This window comes from Candoia aspera, chromosome 3 (genome assembly GCF_035149785.1).
Source record: "Candoia aspera isolate rCanAsp1 chromosome 3, rCanAsp1.hap2, whole genome shotgun sequence".
Classification (NCBI taxonomy): domain Eukaryota; kingdom Metazoa; phylum Chordata; class Lepidosauria; order Squamata; family Boidae; genus Candoia; species Candoia aspera.
The window spans coordinates 191,264,037-191,289,957 of NC_086155.1; the positions used below are offsets into that span (position 1 = coordinate 191,264,037).

The following is a 25,921-nucleotide window of genomic DNA, read 5'->3' on the forward strand; positions in this document are numbered from 1 at the left end:
GGGCATAATGGATTATTACCTTTTACATTTTTTAAAAGACTTGCTTAGAAAGCCAGTTTGAAGTATTCTTAGAAAGCCACTATCCTTAGTCTTATTCATTATTCTTATCTAAGTATTCTTAGAAAGCCAGTGTGAAGCGTTCCTAGAAAGCCACTCTGAAGTATTCTGGAAATAGACGTCGTGTGGCGCAGAGTGGTAGGCTGCAGTATTGCAACCGAAACTCTCCCCACAACCCAAGTTTGATCCCAGCGGAAGCTGGATTCTCTTTTGGGTAGCCGGCTCAGGTTGACTCAGCCTTCTATCCTTCCAAGGTTGGTAAAAGGAGTGCCCAGCTTGCTGGGGAAGGCGAGGACTGGGGAAGGCAATGGCAAACCACCCCGCTATAGTCTGCCAAGAAAACGTCACAAAAGCTGCATCCCCCCAAAGGGTCAGACATTACTCGGTGCTTGTACAGGGGACCTTTCACCTCACATTCTGGAAATATGCCCAAGGAACAGGATTTACACTGAATTCTTATTCCTCTGAAAAGATGAGCAAGGGTTTTCAAAGCACCACCCTCTGGCTTCATGCGCTCTGTACAATGAAAGGTGTGAGAAAACACACTGGGAACACCACAAAGCTTAGAGAGAAGCCGAATGTTGGAAAAGCCTTGTAGACTCAGTGGCTACTTACATGGTTGCTGACAGTATAGCCAAACTGAATGGAGCAGGTGTTACAAATAAAGTACTACATTTCAAAGAATAATATTTCATTAGCAAAGGAAGGACATCCAAAGCATACAAGCATATTTTGCGTGTTTCTGTTTCAAAGGAGGAATGAAGATCCTTTATCCCAGTAGCAGAAGGTATTCAAATGATCTAAAACAATCAAGAGGGAACCTCCTTTTTGATTGCATACCCAAACTTGTTTGCTGAGATTCTGGTCAATATAAACAGAGAAGGTATTGGCCTGTCACCAATCTAACAACAACAACAACAACTGACTAGAAAGCAGAGAAACAAGACAGGTAAAACTGAGCAAGTATGAATGTCTTCTGTCATTGCTAAACAAGTATACCTTGTTTCTCATGTACCAGAGTGGGTAATCTGTGCCTCTTAGAAACTTGTGCCCATCACTTCCTCTGTAACATTCCCCACGTGTGATCCCCAAGCAGTCCACTGACTGGCTATAGGGGACATCCATGCAGGGAGGAAAATACAATTCATGAAGCTTCAATTTTTCCTCCAAGCAAAGCAACACCTATCTCTGCATTTTGAAGCTGCTGGCAAGCAACAAAACCTCCCTGTTTTTCTTGAAAGAAAACAAAACAAAACAGTAAAGCCTCACGGATTTACCTTCTGAGTCTGGAAAACTGTCTATAATAATCATTCTACTATTCGCCACTTTGCTGGTTTTCCTCAATTCTTTAGGATTCTATTATCTGTACCACTATCATCGCCACTGTCATTATTATCCTCCTCAACCTCCTCATCCCCAAGTTCTTTAAAATATTTGTGACACCCAGCAGCAAATGTAGAAAGGACTTTCTACATGGATTGAGATGAATATGAGAAGACATCTCCACACATTTAGGGACCCTGCTTTATTAGCTAAGTTGTAAAAACAAGCAGTGGGGTTGCCAAAAACGTCAGAAAGAGGAGATCCCTTATACAAGGAGTATAAGGCCCCTTTCACCTTTCCAATTTGGCATGCTGTTAGTTCAGAAAGAAACACCTTAAAATGGTTATAGGCAGGACTCTTCAAATTACACAGTAGATTATGTTCTCCACAGTTTAAATCAATGGATGATTTGCAGATCTGTAGAATCTACACTGGAATTCAATTTTATGGAAGTGAAATGTTTAGATGCATTTCAAAAAGTTACCCTGCCTGGGTTAAGTAGCTAGAATCTTGGGACACCTTTCTGTCCAGCTTCTCCCGGATCAATACTTGGAACGTGAAGGATGGTAGGCTTAAGGATACCCCTCCTGATAAGGCAGCTCTGATTATGAATACTAAAAACACTGTTAGGGTGGAATATAATGAACAAGTGCCAACTATAAGACTCAAGCCATAGATATATAGCAGACCCTGTCCCAACCTTTGATCTCTTTCTTACCTCTTGTGTGTTACAACAAGCTGAGAACTGCTCACTTTGCAGCAGAAGGAGTGGATAGCCCCTGTGCACTGTTATCTTAATGGGTCAGTTTGCTGTCAGGCCCTTTGCTTTGAACCTTGTCAGATCTACCCCTCACACTTCCATAACCCCAGACACAGCCCATCTCCCCACCTCTCTCTCTCACACACACACAGTAGACAGACAGACAGACAGACAGACAGACAGACTGACTGACTGACTGACTGACTGACTGACTGACTGACTGACTGACTGACTGACTGACTGACTGACTGACTGACTGACTGACTGACTTCCTTCCTTCCTTCCTTCCTTCCTTCCTTCCTTCCTTCCTTCCTTCCTTCCTTCCTTCCTTCCTTCCTTCCTTCCTTCCTTCCTTCCTTCCTTCCTTCCTTCCTTCCTTCCTTCCTTCCTTCCTTCCTTCCTTCCTTCCTTCCTTCCTTCCTGACCAAGCACTCTGAACAAGTCCTGGAGACTGGGTCTAGCTGCCATTTTAATAGCTCACAAACCTGGTCTAGGGCATTGTGGAAAATGTAGATAATGGTGACAGGGAGACCTGACAAGCCGCAATACAGGAAAGGTGTCATCAGGAGAGGAGGGGGTTCCAAGCCACTTTTGTTAGTTCTTCTTAAACTTGGATCCAGCCCTGAGAGCTGCACTCCTGCAGGTGCTTCTATTATAACTGAAACTGCTTCAGCTCTGCTGCTTTCATGGACATCAAGCTGCTTATCATAGGAACAAAGTGATCTTGGCACAGAAAATCATTCTTCACTTGGCTCATGTTATTAGTGACCTTTATACATACCAATAACTCAGGCAGGCTTTTGAATTCAAGCTGCAGACAATGCAAGGATCTGTTGTATAAAATCCCTCGTACACTGCACTGTTATTTTTATCAAACTATATAATGAATACTAGGCTGGTTTATAACACTCTTTCTCTCTCCTTCCCAAGTATTCGCAGAGAAAACATACGTACAGCGGTACAGTCACGTTCCCTCTTCCATTCTGCCAGAGGACATTTTTTCCTCCCTGTACATTAGTATCAAATGAGCATTTGATCACTATGTCGCCTGCAGGATCAAAAATTTCACCGTTACCAAAACAGCAGCTGCACATCTCCCAGCACTGTCCATCACTTAAGTCAAAGTCATTCAGTGACTTAGGCAGAGGTTACACTACTGTACATAAAAATGACAATCACAGGAAAGGGTAGGTCTGCTCTCGGTATAACTTTACAGAAGACTGATTTCTCTTTCTGGAATAGACAGAAATTAAGTCTGAATTCCTCTGTAGATGGCTGGGTGGTTTGCAGAAGATTGACATGGTTATCAACAGATTCACAGTAGCAGTAGCTTCTCAACTTCCCTTAATTATACTACTGAAATGGAAGAAAACTGGAGACCACCAAGAACAATTCTGAAAGTCAGAAGCAACGCCCAGAGCTTGGAATATATTTTTTGTATCAGGCTCCAGTCAACCATCCTCCAGATTCTAGGAGAAAATAAAACAGATCCAATAAGACTGTACTTGTTTATGAACAATTATCAGAAGACTCTGTTTGGTGATACCTTCTACTTGAAGGACTTGTCAGCTTCAGGACTATTTAAAAATAAAGACATCTAAGGGAGAGCAACAGTCTGTAAAATGCACAGAATTATCACCTAGATAGCTTCTATTCCCTGAAATTGACACCCCCTTGAATTACATCTGGAGTCTTGACCTCTTGAAACTTAGAAAGGCTCTTAACATGGTTCTTTTCACAGGACCTTTATAAAACCAGAAGAACCTTCTCATTATTCACTATAGCCTTAGATTATGCTTGTGCTAGTATCAAGAAATGCTTTTATTGATTATTACACTGTATTAGGGAATGTTGATTATTCTGTTGTTTTGTTGTCAATACTGGTGATATTGTACAGTAGACTCTCAGTTAACCAGCACCCACGGGGATTGGTAGATGCCGGATAAATGTAGTTTCTGGTTGCTTGAGAGTTACTATTAAACCTTAATGCCCACTAGATTGCAGCAGAGAGATAGAGATTTTTTTTGCTGGCTGCTTGAGAGTGCCGGCTTTTTTCCAGTTTGATTTTTGTGCTGATTGCTTGAGAGTGCCGATTGCTTCAGTTCCAGTTAACTGAGAGTGTACTGTATATTATTTTTATTCACCTGTATTGTACTTGTTTATAAGCATGCATTACCAAAATTACTACTGTACTGCTACTACTACCAAGCAGACTGAGGTGACACATAAGTCTCCTTACTTAATCTCTCTCTTAAAGTGAGACCTTCTGTATTTCTATAATTATTATTTCTGCATTCATACATAGAAATTAACCCATGCATATCTGATGAAAATGTTCTTACTTCTCTGCCCTCCAAATGTCTTTTTGGAGCAATGCAGATGATCCTCCTTCCCCCTTTTAACTTCCAACAACTCTCTCAAGTAGGTTAGGCTAAATAATATTAATTGGATTAAGATTATTAAATGAGCTTCATGGCTGAGTAAGGATTCAAACTCAGATTTCCATACTACTAGTTTGACATTTCTACCTGTGACACCACGTTGGTTGTCAAGTATCCAGGGTATATTATATTATTTATTTATTTATTTTAAGTGCCCGAATTAGTTAAATATTCAAATATATGTGCATATAGATGGAAACCCCCCAAACACAGTGATGCTGGTTTGATTAGAGCTAGGGGACTTTTAGACTTTATTCTGTGTGTTCTTATTTCGCATGATCAAATTTTATGATGCAATATTGTGATCAGCTATTTCTTTAAAAAAGAATTTAAAAAACTACCAGGCTACATAAAAACACTTTGAATAAATATCATCAGAAATGTGAATCCCGATCACATTTACTGACATTGGATTCAAGCCTATGGTTATCTATAAAAGTGCTTTTGGGGGGATGGGGACTGAAGTCACCCTATCCATAACACAAGAAGTTCCTATGTAAAAATGCTACTTAATTAGTTTTTGCTCCAACCAGTAGAATACAGCCTTTGCTCCAACAACAGACTAGAGCCTAAATCAATACAATGTAGTTTTGAATCATCATTAAGAGGAGACTCTTTAAAAGGTAGGGATTTTTAAGCAGAGGGTGAATGAACACTTTACAGGTAGATGCAGTAGCAGATTTCTTGTACTGGTAGAGGTTTTGTACTGGTAGACTTTTGATGTCCATGTTCTGAAATAAATGTGGCTTCAACCTCAATTCAACCCTCTGCAAAACGAGTATTGCATTTATGCTGACCATTCAACCAGAAAAAATTGACTGAATTGAAATTCATTCATAGATCGATGGATAGATAGAAAAAGAGATTGCCTGGCATTCAAAAAAGTTTGCCAGAAGGCGTGCAGTAAATCACAATAACACAAGATAAATAATAATTATACATGATTTTACTTAGCAATTAGATAGCCCCTTTTGAATATACAAGCAGTTGGAAATATAGTTTTTAGTCTTCCTTCCAACAGCCCTGCAATGAAGGCAATCATTAATGCAAACTGCAGAGCACACACAAAAAAAGGGAATAACAACATGAGAAGCAACTCTGCTTTGCTTAAAGCTACTGAGTTTATGATCAAGATAAGATCTGAACCACAGACTTCTGAATCAGCCATCACAACTTACAGCTCATTGATCGGCATCTCTTTATTTAGCTTCGCAAAGAAGTTAAGCACAAATAGAAATTTTCTTCAGCCCCCACTGCAAGCTTACCATCATTTGCCAAGATCTCCATGAAAAAGCTCCTGTGACCAGTTTACATTCCTCTTGCCACCCTTCACAGCCCCTTCACACTTTCACCTTCCTAAGTGACTGCCCAATAAATCATGATCAGCAGTTGGCTGCCCCCACAGCTGACTCTTGAGCAATTCTTGAAAACATTCTGTCCCACACCTCCAAGTTAGCAACTCTGTCACCAAATCTTACCACTCGCCACCAATTTGATAGCATGCACTCAAAATGGGTAATGACTTATCTCTAGAAGCTTCTGCAGATTGGAATGACAATGACGAAATTGTGAAGTCAGAGCCTCAGTCACAAGTGGGAACAAAAGGAAATGTCTCTGTTGTTCCTCTGTAACTAGAGACAACTTTGTCCGTAAGAGAAAAGCTGCCTGAATGTTCTAACATAATTCTTCAGAAAAGCAGATTGGAAATGGAAGGAGAAGGTTGGGGGTGACAGCATGCCATTAATTTAGTAGGATCACTTCCCACTTCCTGGTTCTATTTGCCTGATCATAGCATACTTTTCTTTTTTACAAGAAAGAAAGAAAGAAATCTGCCAACTTTCAGCTCGTGCAACTTGGCAGAACATAATTTTGGACAGCACAGAATGTTTTCCCTCCGCCTTTTTTTCATAAGGCCCTCAGTTATGAACAGTTCCTAACCAGTATCTGCTATAACATGTCTGGTGGCTGTGACAGAAAGTACTTAAATTAACCTCTTAACAAAACAAGCCCTTCCACACCCTCAATTCTCAGGGAATTAAAGACATGCTATTATCTTCTCCACTCCCATTCCTCTAATGTCAAGATTTCAAGATAACAACAAAGACAGTGCAGGTCTTGTCTACTGATGAGCTTACAGACAATCAGTTCCTACACTCTTAATCCTCAAACTTGGCTGTGATAAAGTGCGTCATGCCATAAATGTTTTTTTTTTCTCTTTCAAGATGTATTCATTCAAAAATATATTTCTATAATGTTAAATGATAAAATGTAGGTTTATTTGCTATATATTCCTTCCATGAACATAAAATAAAAGGGTGGCATAAATTCCATTGAATAACATCGTCGGTCTTTTTTAATTTACAAGTAAGTTGCTGATCCAACTGCGACTATCTTGACTAGCCTTCCAATCTGACTTACAGTTTTTAAAAATTTTGGACATGTTTTTGGACATGCAACCAATTATCCAGGGGCATCATTGTGTTACAGATACCTCTCTTGGTGCCCTCTAGGCTCTCTGGCATGCCTGACCTTAATTAAAAAAAACAAAAAAACATTCCTTTAGTTTAAAACCATAGTATATGGGAAATTGGCAAGCTGCAAAGCAAAGTACTAGCCTCCAGCATGATCCCTGTTTCCAAGAAGGCCAATGTGTGAATCCCACCAAGATCACACAAAAATGCAATTCCTGAAACTGAATTGGAAATTAGGGGAATTATAGTCCAACATATTTGGAGGTTACCAGATTGAGGCAGGATGGGGTAAAGGAAAATCAGTCCCTTGAAATGAGAAAACAAACTGGCCAGCAGCTTTGGGTGTCTCAGAATTCCAAGAGATCTGATTGAACAGAATGCTCAACAATCATCATGCTCCTCATGTGATTGTTAAAGAAACCAGAACAAAGAGCTTTTGCTTTGGTAGAAGAAATGTGGCTTTTTTTCCCCAAAGCGGATTGCCCAAGAGAGATTTCTCTGTTGCGGCACCTCAACTTTGGGTTGGACTCCCCCTGGTGAGCAGGCTAGCACAGACCTTCTCTGCTTTTTGATGTGGACTCAGGACTTGAGTCCACAGCTTCCCTAAGACTTTTGTCTCTTGTGCCTATCACCATTACAATGATTATTGTTATTGTTTTTAACTTATTATTTATCCTATTTGGTTTGTTTTATCCTGCTTTTTGATGGATTCTAAATGGATAGCAGGTGGGCCATGCATATTTTAAATGAATAAAGATCAGGATTCGCCAGGAAAAAGAGAAACTCAGAGCAATGAGGGTGGAACTACCATTCAATCAGATCAATATCCCCTATTTTGGGATTGCTTTTGATGAAATGAGGTCTAAGTTTGTTAGGGATCAAAAAATAATCGCCAGGCTTTTCACTGTGCTTGATAAAAATAGTAGCAGGGATAGCTAGTCTACTGCCCTAGTTATTGTTTTATGGCAGGATGGCCAGGATTATGAGGAGCTACATCTAGTGAAATGCTCTCTACCACTCGATTTTAAATAAAGATAAATGATTAGTGCCCTCTACTATTTCTAGGAGAGAAGACAAAATCATTCCCTTGAAGCAGTTTTTTAAGAATGGAATGAAAATAAGGCACTTAGGTTTGCTCCTAATTAAACTGAAAGTGTGCCTTAACAAAAAAACAAAACAAAACACCTCATTACAGAATTGTGATTTGATTGAAGGGAATTGCTTCAAACTGCTTCAGCTTTTGGGCTGGATCATGTTCTCAAAACTCTGCCATGATTCCTATGGGTACGAATTTAAAAAGAGATGAGGTGAGGGGGTGGAGGAAGGATGCATAACTGTTATGATTGATGAGCAAAGCAGGTGAAGACAGAAGTCAAGGTCACTGGCTTGGCTTCCCAAGCAGGTACGCACAACACTGACATGCGGATAATCACTTAGCAGAAGAGCCCGTGCTACGCGAAATCAGTCATGCAGGTGACATACAAAGTCATAAGGTCTGAATTTATGTGCAGTCTGCCTCTAAAATATTCACTGGGAAACCTGCTGAAATCAACAAGGCTTAGACTTCAGCATTCACAAAATGTTCACCCCACAGTGCATTCTTATCAATGAATTTTTACTAAAAACATATCTTTATGGTATAGGTTTAAAACAATGAGATATACATAAAAGAAACACCCCCAACACCATGCTTTTTAAAAATCTCTGGTTCAATGACATGACAAAAAGAATTCCTGAAATGGCTTTCTTCAGTGTAGCTACTTCACAAGTTATTAATTTACTGATTTGATTTGCAGAGTGCCCATGCCTGAAGTCCCTTAGTGGCTGTACAAAAATGCCTCAAATTTATTTAGAATTAAAATTATATAAATATATTAAAAAGACACACAGACACACACACATACAGACTATAGAAAATTGGTGGACTATATTTCCTATCATCCACTGCCAAGACATTTCTAATATAAAGGATGCCATCTTTTAATGGGTCAACGAAAGACAAAGACACATTGCCACAGCACAAGCAAATTGGAAAGGGCTGGGGTGTGGGGGAAGTTGTCCAGGATGATACGTCCAACAGCAGCCATTAGTTCTGACAGCTAAACCAAATCTCTGCATCCAGCACAGCCTGTCATGCTGGCTTGTATATTTCTCTGCGGGCATCTGTCTGGCCACTATTGGAAACAGAATGCTGGGTTGGGCAGGCTGCTGCTTGGATTCAGTGAAGCCCTGGGAGAGGTCCTCACAGTGCAACCCTGTTCCACATTTCTTCTCAGAAATAAGCCCTACTGAGCTGGTGATGAAAGGTATCACGTTTGTCATCTCCCATAATGCAGGTTGCACGTTGTCTTCTAGAAACCATTTGTCGTCTATCTGCCCCAGGAATCTGCAGCCAGGACTGGTCTTAACATTTTTTTTAATTGCCTGGGGATAAGTCAACCCCTCCACAGGTTTATTTTCAGCATTCATTCTATGTCTAGGTAAAATTTGTATCTTGACTACTTCCATTTCCTTGTTCCAGACCACATGGATGCTTTGCACAGGACACTGTCTTTTATGTATTTAATATAGATTTTTTTTTACAAAAATTGTACATATAGTGATCTGAAAATCCTCTTTTAGCGACCACAATCGGGACTGGCAACTTGGTCATTCAGCGAAGCAGTCACTAAGTGAAACCATGACAATGCTTATGACCTTACTTCAGCTTTCCTTTGCTATACAGACCTGCAAAAGCTGCAAATGTGAGGACTGGTTGCAAAGTTACTTTTTGATTGCCGTCATAACTGCGAATGGTCACTGTCTGAGGCAGTTCTTAAATGAGGACTACCTGTATGTCTGGCAAATGCATGCGTGTATATTTTGCTATCAACCCATTCTTTGCAATATGTATAACACTTAATTAAGTGGACCATGTGTACCCACCAGGCATCAGATTGTGTAGAACTTTTAAAGTGCATCTATTTCCCTAAAATTAAATTATTGATCTGCAAGATAGCTCAGACTTGAGCAGTGAACACCGCATAACAAGGAATACATTGCACATTTTCTTAGAAATACCTACTTTGGCTAGTAATAGATTTAGGTATCTGATACACAAAATTATAGAGCTGGAATATTTAAGTACATTTCCTTTAGAATCTTGCTATCTCATCCCAGATCCCTTAAGGCAAATGGCTTAACTTCCTTTTTTTCCCATTTATTTGGAACAGCTACACTAGTGGAACTTAAAGCTCAGGTGGCCAATATACCTCAATACAAATGTCACCCCCCCGCCTTGGAAAATCTGTTCCAAAATGGCTGTGCAATTTATGATTAAAACAGAGCTAACTCTGGAAAATAACCTGAAGTGAACGGGCCAGCTAAATGTTGCTGGGAGAATGTTTTTTCTCAGCTTGACATATGAATCCTGCAGCTGAAATCCAAACCTAAGGGTGGAAAAGGGGCGGAGGAAGCATAAAGGGTGTCTAATTCCTATTTATTCAGTTTTTCAGAATGCTAATACCCAGCTGGAAAGGGTTTGCTTGTTCATTTGTTTTTAATCTAATCTAGTTAATGGGGTCCACGCATAATTAGAACTGGCAAAATGGCAAATTTCTCCCCCCACCCAACAAGAAATGTCCTAGCATGGTTCTACCAGCACCTCTTTTGCAGTGCAGCTGAGCCTCAACGATGCTGCCAAGAAAGTTGGCATCACATTTCAGCCCTGGATGTGTTGTGATCAGAGCATTATTGCAGAACAGAAGCCATCTAAAAATACATTAAACCAGAATTTCAACCTTTCTGCAGCACACACCAATTTGGAAGTCCTGAAACATCCTTTATGCCAAAGCCTATTCAGAGACTTCACCTAGGCAGAAAAGTCCAAATTGTAATTGTAAGCTTGTACACATCATCATGTTAAGTCTCACACAGCTTGGCAAGATCAAGGACACAAGAACGACATCGATTGCCATGACCTTTGATGCGCATCTGGGATCAATACAGAATCCTGGACACTGTAAGAAGAATTTCCCAGCCTCATTTATGGTGAGTTAATAAAAACAGGCTCTCTTTGAGTGCTTTGAAATGCTTCCTCCCAGATTTCTATCTACCTGGACCAGGTTGCCATTTATGCCAACTATCAATTGATTCACCTGCTGCTATCTCTTGATTGTTCATTACTGTGTCCTCACCCATTCCTTTTCCAGCCTCCTCACAATCTCTCACACATCCGTAGCAGGCCTATCTTGATGCCACTCAAATGGCTGGCCTATAAGCATCAGAACTGCCAGCCAACATAGTAGTGGCTGGGCACTCTGGAGGTTTTTGTCCCAATACATCTAGTAGTTAGCAGGTTGGGGATAGCTGGAGGACATTATTCCAAATGCTAAATACGATCTCTAAACATATTTGTGGACAAAATTCTGCAGGCCAATCTTATTATTATCATTGTTTTTTAGTGTGTAGGCTGCAGTTAATTATGAGGTCACCTGACAAAACAGAAATGAAACGTGTGTCAAGCAAACATGCAATTACACAATTCAGCAATGTTATTTCCCCCCAAAAGCACTGCCAGAAACCATATCCTCAACACTAGAACTGAAATAACAATAGAGGCAGATGAGGCAACAACCTGTGATGCTAAAATTTAGAACTCTATCTGCTACGCTAATACTCAGGGCAATGAGGCCCTGTATTTCAGAAGATACAAAGGCAGGTTAGAACCTTGTTCAGCAGCTGAAAGTGTTTCCTTTATTCTAGGACTGTGATGAGTTAATCCAGACTAATTGGTATCCAGGGGCAAGTATTCAACAAGTCCACTGACTGAAAGCACCATCATGTGATAATTAGCTCACAGATTCAAAGTATAAACAAACAACTTGCATCCTGTCACAGACACATTACTAAATTACAGAAGTCATCCTGCCCTGGAGTGAATAGTATGGTTTTTCTCATATTCTTACAGCATAGTATATCTGCCTATATAATTTTATTCATTTTAAATAATTTTAATTTTAGTTTCAGCATGCCACTGGTTTGAAGCTACATTAATCATTTTACAAGACTTATCATGCTATTCTTATGTATAGACTTCATTCATACTCATCAAGTACATCTTTCTGTTACAATTTTGTAGTGATACTGAACAGACTATATTGACTAAAAGCCAAATGGTAAGTATTTTGGAAATGAACTGCTATCCCAGTTCTGTATTGCAATTGATTCAGACACATTTGACCTGAACTAGCCTGCATCAGTTCAGAAGGCTAAATAGTCACCCAGGCCTAGGATAAATTTTATGAGAATGCAAGCATTTTCTTCAAGCAACTTTATATACTAGTTGTAATGTTGTGCTGGGTCCAATCTAGCACACATTCCCACTACCATTTGCTCTTTCTGGGAATACCTGTAAGGACAGAGACCTGTTTGGAATCTCCATCACCCATATACAGCATGACCCTTATTCCTCTTGCATTCTTTGGTAGAAGTCATTATAATTAAAGAAGTAGAAAACTAATGTATACTTGCAACATATGTAATTAAAGAGTCACTTCTGCTTCCTCATACCTTCTCCTTTGGCAAGACCTTCCAAATCTTCCTTTTATGCAACCAGTACTCCTTGCTACCTTGTCATTATAGAAAAATGCCTCCAGTCATGCTATTTACAGTATGCGTTATAACCTTCTGTTCCTCCTCCAAGATCTTAAGATATCACATAGTACTCTTGTCTCCAATTTAATCCTCACAACAACCATGTAAGGCAGATATAGCTCAGATTCTTCCAGTAAGCTTCATAGTGAAGTTGGATTGAACCAGGCTCTCTCCAGTTCTAATCCAGTAACCCAGCAGTGGGCAACCTGTGGTGCTCTTGATGTCACCGAACTCAACATTCCCTACTTCTAGCATGTTGGCTAGGTTTGCTGAAAGTTGGATATTCAATACCAATCTGAGAACCATTCATTCCCCACCCTTGCCTAACAATTAAGCCTGTGTAGAACTTTGGTTCCAATCTTCAAAAGATGCTTTGGAGACCTGGGAATGCAAACAAGCATCTACCTGCAACACAGCTGTCCTTTTTGCAGGATCGTGAGGCTACCTTCCACAGTTATAGCTTTTTAAATATGCTACTGACAGGTGTGATGATCATGCTGTAAAGCACCTTTCGGAAACTGAATCCACAGTGCCCTTCTAACCATATACAAAGAAGAGAAGGATATACTTTTATTTGCATACTATAGATACCAGAATCAACAGTGCTGACAGAGTTGATTACTACCTCACACATTGGTCACAGTGTCGTTTCTGGTGGATTTATCAATATTAATGACTTAAAGAACATTAACAAATTATAAAATCATGAATTTGTAATTCCAGCCATCCTGATGTCCTTCTGATCACCTGGACAGCTACCTTTATCCCTCAACCAGCAAGGCCAGTCTGGAACCTATTAAGCTGGGGAAGACTCAATGATCCACATATTTTATACAGCATGACCAAAGAACATCAAACTCTTAAGGGTCTCTAGATGAACCTCATCTTTTACAGCTGTCAACAGTGTATAAACCCCAGCAGCATTATTAAAAGAGCCATGTCATCTTTTCAGGCAGATTATAAAACAATCACCTACTAATTTAAACAGCAACATATGATTTTAACCAGTGGAACATTTTTCATACGTTTAGGATTGAATTTCATCAACAATGACTTTAGCTGTATTGCAGGTACTGAAGCATAACAGCACCTGGAAGAATAAAGCAATAAACAAGCTGTGCCTCTTGGGAAACATGTTTTTGACAGACTAAGTGATTGTTATCGCTTACCAAACCAACTGATTCTTCATAAGTTCAATTGGCAAAGGAATGGAACAAACACCCATTGAGAGACCCCATCAATAGTTGATTTTTGATAGTACTGATAGTTCAACACTCGAAATCATTGGATAAAGAAGTGGGTTTTTTTTAAATCCAAGGCAGTAATTTTAACTAGTTAAAGTAAAATCCCAATATTTATTTCAGGGTTCTGTGTTTCCCCTTCACAGTCCCTTTAAGTGGGCCATTGACATCATTGGGTGAAAAACCTTGTAGAAAAAATTACAGAATGGCAAAAATGCAGTGAAAAGGAAGTTGAAGGAGGATGGACAAATGAACATGCTGCCAATAGGCAGGGGTGTCTGTGGAGGGTGGGAGACAAAAGGCCAAGGTGGTGGGTGCAACTACACAATTGAATCCCTGCCCCTTTGTATATGAACCCATCTGTGGACATCCCTGCCCAGGCCTCCCAGAGTTTTAAAAAGACCCTACTATAGTTGGTACATTCCAACCTTGGTATCTTCCAGATGTGTGGCCTTCAACTCCTATGATTCCCAGCTGATACTCCCTATCATACATCTGGAATTGGTTGGTTAAGGTTGCTCTATTCACTATCACCAACTCCTTTGCAAAGTTTTCTATTTTGGGAGAAGTATGGAGCTGCAGACCTTCCCCATTTCACTAAGAAAAAAAACCTTAAATACCTGTGATCTTTTTCATAATTATTTTCTTCTAGTGTTGGGGAACCATCCAAACTAAAGCACTGGCCTTCTCTAGGCCCCCATATCTGGGCTGACTGCAAACATCCAAAGGACCACTAGATGGCAACAAAGAGATACAGAAAACTGTATCTCTTTGTTGCCATTCACTGATCATCTGATTTTGCTACCATCCACTGATCATCTGATTTTGTTCTTCAGCCCAGAGTTGATAGCCTATTGAAGGCCAGTGACGTTTAGTCACCTTCCAACTATATTCTGTGGATGCCTCTGAGCCCCATGGGGACACAAAGATATTTTTTATGGAGTAAAGATGGAAAAGTGTGGAAGCTAAGGTTTGCATCATTTCTTGTCACCTGGGAAAAGAGATAAATAGACTCCATTGCCACCATTTGATTGGGAGGGATCTTGGCAAAAGCAGGAGATGAACCTATAAAAGTGTGAAGAAAAGGAGGAAGTTGACCGAATGGAATGGGAAGTAGCAGCTGAGAGACCTGGGTTAGGAAAGGGGAAAGGTTCTATGTATGCATGTTTGAATGTGGGTATCAGAGGTATCTGTAGTATGCATTTAGGGAAGGATACCTGAATGAGAGAAAGACTTCAAAGAGATGGTCTATTTTTTTAAGGCTCAAATCTTATTGCCTATTGTGCAGTCAAGATCTTGGGTAACTTCTTTACCAATCTGCCTTTCTATGAAATAGGTTTCTGCAGGAATGGGAAAATGGTTGGAGTCAAAGATGTTGGCTTGCAACTTGAGGTTCTGCTCTTATTTCTGGCTTATATCCAGATTCCTAGACAAATGACTTGATTTGACAAATACTTTGACAAATTTTCCCATCTGTGAAATGGGTGCTTTATACCAGGCCACACCTACCACGGCAACATTGATAGCACTTGCTTATAGTTCCTAATGAGCCAGAATGGCTAGAGAATCCTATGGGGAGATAATTTTCTCTCACTGTTGTAAAGACTAGTCTCCAGTGGTGGTCACCAAATACATGTTTCAATAATGAATTCCATACTTGGACATCTTTAAATGGAGGTTTGATAAAGTCATAACCACTCATCACAGTGTTAACAGATTATCTCCAGTGATGGAGACAGTACATCTCTCACATATAAGTGAACACAAGCAAAAATTGCATTCTGAGGGGGCTGGATTACATGACCTCTAAGACCTGTTCAACTATGATTCTATAAAAAACAGCAGTTAACTAATGTACTTTCTTTTAATACCTGAGCAAAAACTGTTGCTGCTGATTGTCCTTGCAGACCCTCCAGATGAGCTTAAAGGATTGAATTCTTTGCTTTCCTCTTCAGAAAAAGGGGATTCAGAGGCTGGAGACACCTTCTGGTAATGGAAGTGCTGCTGGGGGAGATGAGGCCGAAGTACCAGGCGAGGAATGCGGCTGCGGCAAAACTCCTTGTCTTGCATCTTGTGCTCCTTCTGAAGGGAAAAGAAAGTTGTGTCACTCACGCTGACGATGTTATCTAGCTTAGTTATGACACTTCTGCAATCAAACAGCCAAACTCAGAGAGCACCAAGAACTCCACAGTTCATATCTGAGATATGCTCTTCTATTGGAAGTTGTGTCAGTCCCTGCTGTTTCCCAGATCCACTACACCCAAGTCCCAGCTAACAACATGACATCAGCAGAATGGCTGTCATCATATAATATCCATGACAATAAAAGCTTGTGCAGTTAGCACTCCTGTTGAAAACAGTGAATTATCTGATTTGGGCGCAATGAGTGGAATGTCTTTTTGCATGCATAAATATGTACATTTAGATTACCTTCTGAACACACATTTGAAACTATTGCAACCAGTGGTGGTGCTTTCATTGGATGCAGAGAAGGCCTTTGATATGGTGCAGTGGAATTTTTTTAAATGAATCTTGCCTAAGTGCGGATTGGATTGATTGGATTAATACATTGTGCACCATTTCCTTTGCTAGGTTTATTACAAATGGTGTTATTTCTTCATCTATCAAGATATTTCATAACTTGAAAAAGACCTCCTTTATCTCCTCTGATTTGTAATGCTGAAACCACCAGCCTGTTATCAGCTGAATTCAGGAAAATTTCAGTACAATAGTGCTTGAGTTGAATACAAATAAATCTTGTTTACTTATTTTGTATTGTGTTCGTATCTTGTTTTGTTATATTGTGAACAGCCCAGAGTTGGTTTGAAGTCAGGGAGCGCCCAAATATAAATACATAAATAAATTTGGGACAGATATGTATTTTTGACCCTTATTCCCATGACTAACTTGTATTCCTGAATAATCCCAGTTTGAAAATTACAGGTATGGAAGTTGTGGTCAGCCAGGGGTATTGATACTTCAGATCAGGTTATCACCAATCGAGTTTTTAAACCATCTGAATTATTGCAAGTGAATTTTAGATTGCTTTACAATAACAAATGGCTTCTCATCTTCAGTTAAGATATCTTGTTGTCATAATTGGTTCAAGATGTACTGGATAAAATTCCACATTACTATCAATATTGCAACATGTTTTGGATGATTCCAAGTTATGGTATTTTTTTAATGCACAAACAGTATTGCTAAAGTGAGTATCACAAGTTATTTGCAAGAACTCTGGAATAAACAGCTGCAATATCCTATATAAACAGATTCATTGGTAATGGTCTTAAAGATTATTTAGTATGCTTATGAAAATGAGACTCACTTTTTCATATTTACTGGACATCCCAGAGAATGTTTAAAAATGGTTGGCTGATAACATCATTTGGGTGAAAGTGTAAATTGGGTGAAGGTACCCTTGGGCTTGTCCCATTATGATCCCATTTTGGTTTAATAAATGTACTGCTAAAGTATATACCCCAAACTTGGAATTTATCAATGAAGAATTATGGATTTATTAAGCATGGTGGGGGTGGGCAAAGAAGCCCAGGTTTGGGTTTTGGAAAGCCAGTGTTACTCCAAATGTACTATCTTGGATCACCAATGTGTGTTTGTTTTCATTTTATCAACTTGCTCTCTATCAGTGTAACTGAATGACCAATCAATATTATTCTGGGCGGTCAAGGTTTAGTGATTAGGCTGAATGATTTCCTATATGTGACACAATATATTTGTCTTGTTTCCCTTTTTTCCTTTCCGCTGCTTGTAAAAGTGCGTGTGCGTGTGTGTGTGTACGTACTTCCTTCTTTTGTAAATTAAAGCACTAAAAGTTTTTTTTTTAAAAAAAGGAAAAATCTGTGGCTCAGCAGTAGAAAGTTTTCCATCCATAGGAGCCACTTTCGATCCTTGAACATCTTCAGACGTCTATGAAGAAATGCAGCTAAATCAGAGGATTCCCTAGCCTATACAATTCAAGTAGAGGTCCAACACTGACAGAGACCAACTCATCTGAGGAGCACCACATTGTTAGGGAAGGCACTATTAGACGTTCCCATGAGAGGCCAGAGCTAGAAACAAAACTGTTTAATAATATATCATAGTAATCTCATACATAAATCTCCTTTGAGCTGAGCTTGGCTCCTGCTGGCTATATGGCTACGTCCAAGCTGTTTTCTTGATAGCAGTACAGAAGTGGTTTACCATGGCTTTCGAGATGTTTTTTCAACTCCCCAGTTTAGCCCCCAGCCCTAGAATTTCCTGTTTGCTTCCCACCTGATCCAGTTTAGCATTTTCAAGATCAGGCAAGGTTGACCTGGTGTTTCCCCCTGTCAAATAGAATTGGTTTTCAGTGGATATTAAGCCATTCATTTCCTTAGTGAGTTTGGCACTGGGCCACTGGATACCTAAAAAGGTGAAATCAGAATTGATAAATATGACAAACTTGCATAGAACGGAGATTCATGAACATGCTTATCATGTTAGTTAAGAGTACACAGGTTGAAACTCAGGAGCTGCATGTGGTTCAGAGGTTCTCACCAAATTTTAAAGCAACAGACAGGGTTAATAATAAACTTTCTGTAAACTTAGTCTTTATTTCATCAATAAATCATTCATTTATCAATAATTCAATTTATCAATCATCATATCATAATCATTCGTTTATATTTCATTAAATCAAGTGTAATTTCTGCCTAATTTTGGGAGTGGGTTTTTTGGCACATTATCAAGGGAAGCCCCTGAGTCTACCAAGTTATGAATGTTTGATAGAGGTCCACCCATGAGGAGGCTTTTATTGGAGGCTGGCTTCCAGTTGAAAGCTATTACAATGTCCCAAAAGCCCTTAGGGATTATACAGGGACCTGTTCACTCTACTGCCTGTTAGCTGTCTTGCAGTAAATCCACACACATTTCAACACACCTTGGAAAAAAAGGAAGCACATGGTATCGATTGTTAATGGATTGGCCCTAGCTTTCTTCTCTTGGGGAAGGGAATCTATTCAGAAATGAACCCCAGTGTCAGAGGCAAAGAACGGAGAGATACTAACCTTTTAAAATGGACTGCTTCCCGAATGAGAGATTCGGAAGCCCAGCATCACATCTGGGAGGAACAGTAATGAATTTCTTGTGCTAAAACTGGATCAGCTGGAAAGGGACTCAAAAGGCAATTACCAGAGTCCGCCTCTGTCTCTTCACCACCGCTCTCGGCCCTATAACCCCAAGGGACTCAGCCACAAGGGGAAAGGGGTGGGAGACAATCCAGCTTTGAGCTGATGTAATTGTTGAGCTTGATTCCTCCGCTGCTGCCGCCGCCCGCCTCCCCCCTCCTTCAGAGCTTTGGGCTGACGTTATTTATTTCTGAGCTTGATCCCACCCACCCATTCTAGAGAAAGATCCGCAGCAGACGCAGAGCCACGGAAAATGATGTCAGCCTCCTTCAGGGGTGGATGAGGGATGCTTATCTTCAGCTGGAGAGGGGCAGGTTCAGATTCTACCCATAGGGGTTCCCTTCACCTCTTCCCCGGCCCCTACATACTCCATCTCCATCTCCATGTAACCCATACAATCTCCCATCGCGAGGGGTTGTCAAACACGATCGGGGGTGACGGAAGCTTCTCTCCCCCACCGCCCCCCCCTCCGGCTTTTAATGCCGCTTTTCGAAGGGCATTTTGCGTGGCCGGAGATCGGGTGTGGAGAGGCCGAGATCCCTTCTGCCTTGTATCGGAACGCGTGTCTACGCGTTTACCCGCTCCGAAGGAAGTATGCACGCACACGTCGCGGGTGCATCTGGGCGCGAGCCCTTCGGTAGCTGAGGGGTTCGCATACAGACAGGCAGGCTGGAACTGAGATCTCGCTACACCTGGTTCCCCCCCACCCCCCATTTTGGGCCACCCCCACCTGACCCCCGTCGCCCTCTCACCTTGCAGCTTTCCCTGAGGGGCCCCATCCCGCCTGGCCCCGGCGGAGACAGCCAGCTGGGCTGCCGCTCGGAGGATGGAGAGGCGGCCGCCGAAGTCTCGCGTCGCGGGGAGAGCGGCGGGTCGCTGCCAATGCCACAGCCTCTCCCACCGCCTGCCGCCTGTGCTGGCGCTCCGCAGCCCAAGCTCCGGCCAGCACCGCCTTCGTCGCCCGCTCGCCCCGCCCTGACACGTGGAGAGGCCGCCGCCGCCGCTGGCTGTCGTCTCCCGTCGGGTGGCCGGGCGGGGGGGCGGCGGCTGTCTCCGCCGAGCCTCCCGGACTCGCTGCCGCTGGTGGCGGGGGGAGTCGCGCCAGCCGCCGATTGGCGCGGCGCCGTCTGAGATAAAAGCGGGGGGTGCGCAGGGAACCAGGAAGGCTTGGGAGGCGAGTGGAAATTGGTCCTCGGTCTGGGAAGTCGGTGTGCAACCTGCTCTGCTTGCGCTGCCTCGACGAAACGGGCGCCAGGTTTGCAGAACCGGATTGGGGAAGGCTGCCCCTAATTTTTTCTGCCTCCCTCCCCAGTTTAAAGTCGACCCTTCTTGGCTGCCCTCCCCACTTTTAGGCGGGCTTCGTGTGCCTTCTCAGCAGGTGAGAACCAGTTGGCCTGGGCCGCCCGGCCGGGGTGTCGGGCGAGGGGAACACGTAACACACAACACACATTAAAAAGGGGCGGGGCTGGTGTAAGGTAAGGAGGTAAGGCTTGGTTAACACTCGGAGGGGAGAGCCCAGGCTGCAAGTTACACTGGGATGTTGCAGATCATCCTAGAAGTAGGTAAGGGCTAAACATTTCAGGAAGTCTGCCAAGAAAACTGCACGGTTGTGCCCATGGAATCTATGTGCTTATTTATCTTTACATGTCTAGTTTTGGGGTGCTCACAGCATGACCAGTTGATGGCCCTGAGCATCTTCGACTGATTGATCAACTGGAGTTTTTCCTTGTTGGGGACAGGCTGGCTGCCATGCTCTGTGCTGTGTCTATCTCTTGATTACTGTAATGCATTATATGCAAGATACTCCTTGAAAACAGTTCAGAAGCCCCAACATCCTTAATTGTGATAAATATCTGATTGGGTGATTAGCTTTGGCTTGATTGTTACTATTGAGCAGTGAAGGGTGTGTATAATAGGCCTTCACTTCTGCAGACTGCTTGTCTCTAGTACCCTCTAATGGCTGTTCCAGAAATGTGGCTTGCCTTTCTTCAGGAATAATACAGGCTTTTGCAACAACTGAGTTGCATTATGGTGCCCCAATGTATTGGCTTCTTTTTAATGTACCATGCTGCCTCTTCATCTTTATGATTGAGTGTGACATTTGTCTTAGGCGTTCTGTATAGGGCCATATAAAAAGAAATCCAATAAGAAGGGGCTCTTTAATTCCACAGGGAAACCTTCATTCTTCTACCTGCCTTGTAATTGTAGCATGAGATAAAACAAACTGAAGCAAATAAACCCAGTTCCCCAGCTTGAATAATTTAGGCACATATCAGACTTTTAAAATCTTTTCTCATTTAGGTTGTGCTGACAAATGGAATAGCTTGCATCAATAAGTATGTCACAGTGCCATTTCATCTCTCCCTGTGTATCATTTATTTATTTAGAATATCAGCACTTCTTTCTGTAGCCCTCAGAGGTTCTCAGAGAACTTTGCAAGGTTTATGTAGGGTTTAAGTTTGAGCATTAAGAAGGGAAATGGTGAGGTGCCCATCTGGGGCCAGCTATTTGGGGATCCATTCTGACCCTTATCCTTGACCTTCCCAATAACTTCCATGAAGGACAACTAGGCAAAGCAGTGGGGTTGAGAAAGAGGTAATTTTCATGTGAATCCCTGCTTTCTGTCCCAGACTTCATTGCGGCAGTGAGACAGCTGGAACTGGACCTTGGGACTGATGTCCAGGACTCCACATCTTGCCGGGGTGGCATTGAGGTCCAAATTATAACTCAAAGTGAGAGGCAGTGGCAAGCAAGCCCAGCATGTAAATCTAGCTGACATCAGCATGTTGGGTCATCATCATTATACTATCATTAAAAATTAAGATATTAATAATAGGGAAAAGTGGCTCAATATGCATTTACAATTGCCTTTTATTATTTATTATTTTCACATTTCTTTTAAAAAGTGAACAATTTGCCAAATATTCCCTGTTAATAAACATGGTCATTTTAAAAAAGGGAGGGGGAGTGGCATAAGATCAGTAAGTCAAAGAGATAAATCGCTCAGTCTAGGAGCTCAGAAGATCGTTCTTACTATCTTACCTCTTGGAAGACAGTAGCTCCCCTGGGCCATAGTGTCGTTTTTGAATTTAGGTTTCCTGCACTTAAACTGTTGTATCATTTAGTTTTAACTGTTGATGTCTTGTGGGTAGAAATGTGGGCTATATCTTGAAGCTATGAAAGAAATAACCAGCTTCTGCATAAACATGCTCAGTGAGGGGGGGGGGGGACAGCTCTTTATTCTTTGGTTATTGGATTCATAATGACCATCAATTTGCTCAAAAGCTGGGAAACAACCATAAATCTGCTGTCCATTTTTAATGCATGGCCTTTGTTCCTTTCCTTTTGAACCTCTCTCCCCCTTGTTTTCCCACCATTTATCATTACACTTAAGCTTAAAGGTAGAATAACCAGAAGGCCTCTGACAGTATCTGTACCTTCTAGAACCAGGTGTTATGAGGAAATCCGTGTTGTCACTAATCACTAATCAAAGTCAGAAGCAATATCATTGTAAAAGTCCCCAATCTGCTCATACCTTTCTTACAAGAGAAGGGGGAAAAATGCTTTACTCTTCGAGGAAATTACAAAAGAATAAACCTATCTTGATTATTTTACATTCCTTTTGTTCACTGAACAAGTTAAGGGTTGACTTGCATTGTTTCTGAATGAGTAATTTAATGACAAAGTTAATTGTGAAACAAATTTTAAAACTGTAGCCAATTTCCCACCAGGTAGTATTCCTGTGCCTATTTTTAAGACAAATCATAAAATATGAGTATGCACTAAATGGATCATTCCAAAGAACAGATTTGCTTGATGGTTGATTAGTTGGACTAGTGTAAGTCAAGCATAGAAGATCTATCTTAAATGCCCAGCTTGTATCTCACGAAACCTAATGTAGCTCAACAGGGCCTTGATAAATTCCTCCTTCCCCTAATGGTTTGTTTCAGATTCAGTAGACTTTTAGGGTCCTTTAATGCAATCCCAGAAAACTATGTCAGTGGGAACTCAAACCATCATCATCATCATCATCATCATCATCATCATCATCATCTAAAATATATTCCAAATCAGACAATAATAAACATGTAAAATGCAATTATATTAATCAAAACCAAGAGAATACTTTTTTCTTAAAGAAAAGGTAATAACAAAAGCAGAAATAATAGAAGAGAACAGCAAATATAAAGCTGATCACCCATTAAAAGAGATAATAAATATCTATCTGATGGAGAAAAGCTAGTAAAAGAGACACCAGAACAAGCATCCCTAATTGGAATGCCCAAACTGAGAAGACCTTGCATTTGATCACCAGTCACCTCCTTTTGGAAGGAAGGAGAATTCTGAGCATGACATCATGGATGTAGCTGTGGCTAATAACTGGGTTGTTCTATGGCTATTTGGGTTCTTCTGGGTTGAATGATGCCTATAACACATCTCTGTAGTAAGTTCTAGTGTTGGAAGGAGTATACTGAACTCAAGTATTGGAGTCTAGATGTTTGCTGGATTTTGGGAAAGACTCATTGATTATAAGAGCAGTTCAAACTGTGGACTTAAAGGCCTTTTGAGGTGGTGGACCTCATATAGCCCAAGCGGCCTCTGTTGAGGATGTTTAGCTCTGGATTCCCTATGTCTAAAGAAGTGCAGAGGAGGGAGAGAGAGGGAAGATGGAGTAGAATCCTCTAAATCTTTGGTGGAGAAGATCCACAGTACATTCAGGCCCTGTGTTGGCTATGGAGTCCAGTGATGATACTGACCTTGAGCTAATTATTCAAGGAAAAAAAGAGTTGGTGGTAATAAATACAGCTAGTCCTCATTTAGCAAATGCCTTGGACGGTGACAGTTCACAGTTACAATAGTGATAAAAAAGTAACTTTGTGACCAATCCTCACATTTACAATCTTCATAGGTCTGTAAAGGAAAGCTGAAGTAAGATCATAAGCACAGTCACAGTTTCACTTAGTGACTGCTTTGCTTAATGACCTAGCTGCCAGTCCCAATTGTGGTTACTAAACAAGGACTACCTGTAGAAACAATTTTTGAAATGTCTGGTTTCCAAAATTTTGCCACTGGATTTTCTGAAATAGGGATGCATACCCTTTTTTTCTTTGTTCTTTTTTTTGCAGCAGAACTGTTCCCTCTTCTTTGGCAGCCTCTTATCTGTTCACATTCCTCTTCCTTCTGCTGCTTCTGTGAGCACTAATTTGATCTGACAATTTCAAGCCAAATGCCCATTTTGAATTATTTGATTAATTGCAAACAACAACAAATGATGCCCTTTCAAATTTCTTCCAGAAAATGCAGAGATCTGTTAAAGGCATCATTAGTACAAAGAGAAATGTGGTGGCCTGTTGTCGTGTTAAAGCAGCCTTTCCCAAACTGATGTCCTCCAGATATTTTGAGGTCTTCAGAGTCCCCAGTTGGCTGCATCTGATGCACACTGAGAAAAAAAAAAAGTCCAAAATGTGTACCTTTAAAAAAAAAAAAATCTTAGTGCTACACAAACAGTAGACACAGTTCGGATCCAGATTTGGTCTGTTTTGAACTGACTCATTAAATCAACAAGACTTAAGCTGGGCAGGTTGCCTTTATTCTAAAGGCAATCTGAACTGGATTTGTTGGATTTACTCACCTTTTGACATTTCAGTACCAAGGACAGAGTAGAAATCTCCCTAAGCAACATAAATCAGTTACTGTAATTCTTTTAAGAGCCCCAGTTATGTTGAAACTATCTAATCTGAATGCCTGTTAACTTTTTCTATAATAAAGGAGTAGCAAAATTGCATATGTTTTATTCTATAACTTGGTATAAATATAAATATCTTGCCTTTCTGCATTTAAGGTGATTTATGGCACACAAAACCAGTGTATAACCAAGCAGTACATTAAAAACAGCAATTAGAACAGATTCAGTCCACACAAACAATAACAGTTCAAATCTGAAAGGTATAGTTGTCATACGGTGATAAAAATATGACCAAAAAAAAGGGGCAGGTTGATTTAATTCAAGTTCTGAATGGGAATTAATTGACTCTCTGGAGCAATAAACTTTTGCCAGCCACCTGCTTCTGTCCCAAAAGCAGATTCCTTAGATAACAGAAAAGAAAAAAAGCGGAAACAGTAGAGATATAAAGCAACATAGATTGAAAGTCTAACATTAAACTCAACAAGAGTAGTGAGCATCCTGTGGCTCTCTAGATCAGTGTTTCTCAACCTTGGTAACTTTAAGATGTGTGGATTTCAACTCCCAGAATTCCCTAGCCAGCATGCCCATACAGACCAATATTGTTCACACTGACTTGTAGCATCTCCCTAAATTTTTACAGTGGAGACCTACTTTCCAAGATATTTGGGCTAAAGTTGAGGCCATCTGCATATAAAAGCACTCCTTTATTAAGTCATTATTTGTTTTTGTCTAATAAAGAGATATTTAGTTTATTGGACTGGCAGTCCTAATTGTGGCTTGCTTATCTATCCATTTCCCTGACTGACTACCATGTAAATGATCTGGTTGAGACATGGAATAATGAAATCTCTCAAGTACTAGATATGGTTGATCCTAAATCCCCCCAGCCATGCCTCTGTGAGATTTGAGCCCACTTCTGACTCCGAAAACAAAACTTATCCAGAGTCAGAAGGGGAAAACGAAACTTATCAAGAGGGACTTGGAGAAGCTGAACCAGGAAGTGACTCAGAAGAGAGGGAGAATTTGTAAACGTGGATTGGGCAAACTCCGGAGGGGGATTTGAATCCTCCAATCAGTGCTCGAGACAGGAGAGCAGAGAAGGCAGCCCGATTGGCTGCAGAAGAGAAAAGGCATGGAAAG

At 40.9% G+C, this 25,921-nt stretch overlaps 1 protein-coding gene across 2 annotated transcripts in view; it reads right to left on the bottom strand.

Moving 5' to 3' along the window:
• SYBU (syntabulin) overlaps window positions 1-20,017 on the bottom strand; it is a 39,616-nt gene extending 19,599 nt beyond the window's left edge. The window contains exons 1-2 of one of the 2 annotated variants that reach the window (XM_063299604.1): window positions 19,848-20,017; window positions 15,799-16,009 (exon numbers count right to left, since the gene is read on the bottom strand). In XM_063299604.1, the coding sequence (XP_063155674.1) occupies window positions 15,799-16,009; window positions 19,848-19,874 (238 nt within the window). In that variant the 5' untranslated portion in view covers window positions 19,875-20,017. Of the gene's footprint in view, window positions 1-5,846; window positions 5,998-15,798; window positions 16,010-19,847 lie in introns of those variants that run through there. The other variant, XM_063299606.1, reaches the window with a different exon arrangement.
• Between the last annotated feature and the right edge of the window lie 5,904 nt (window positions 20,018-25,921).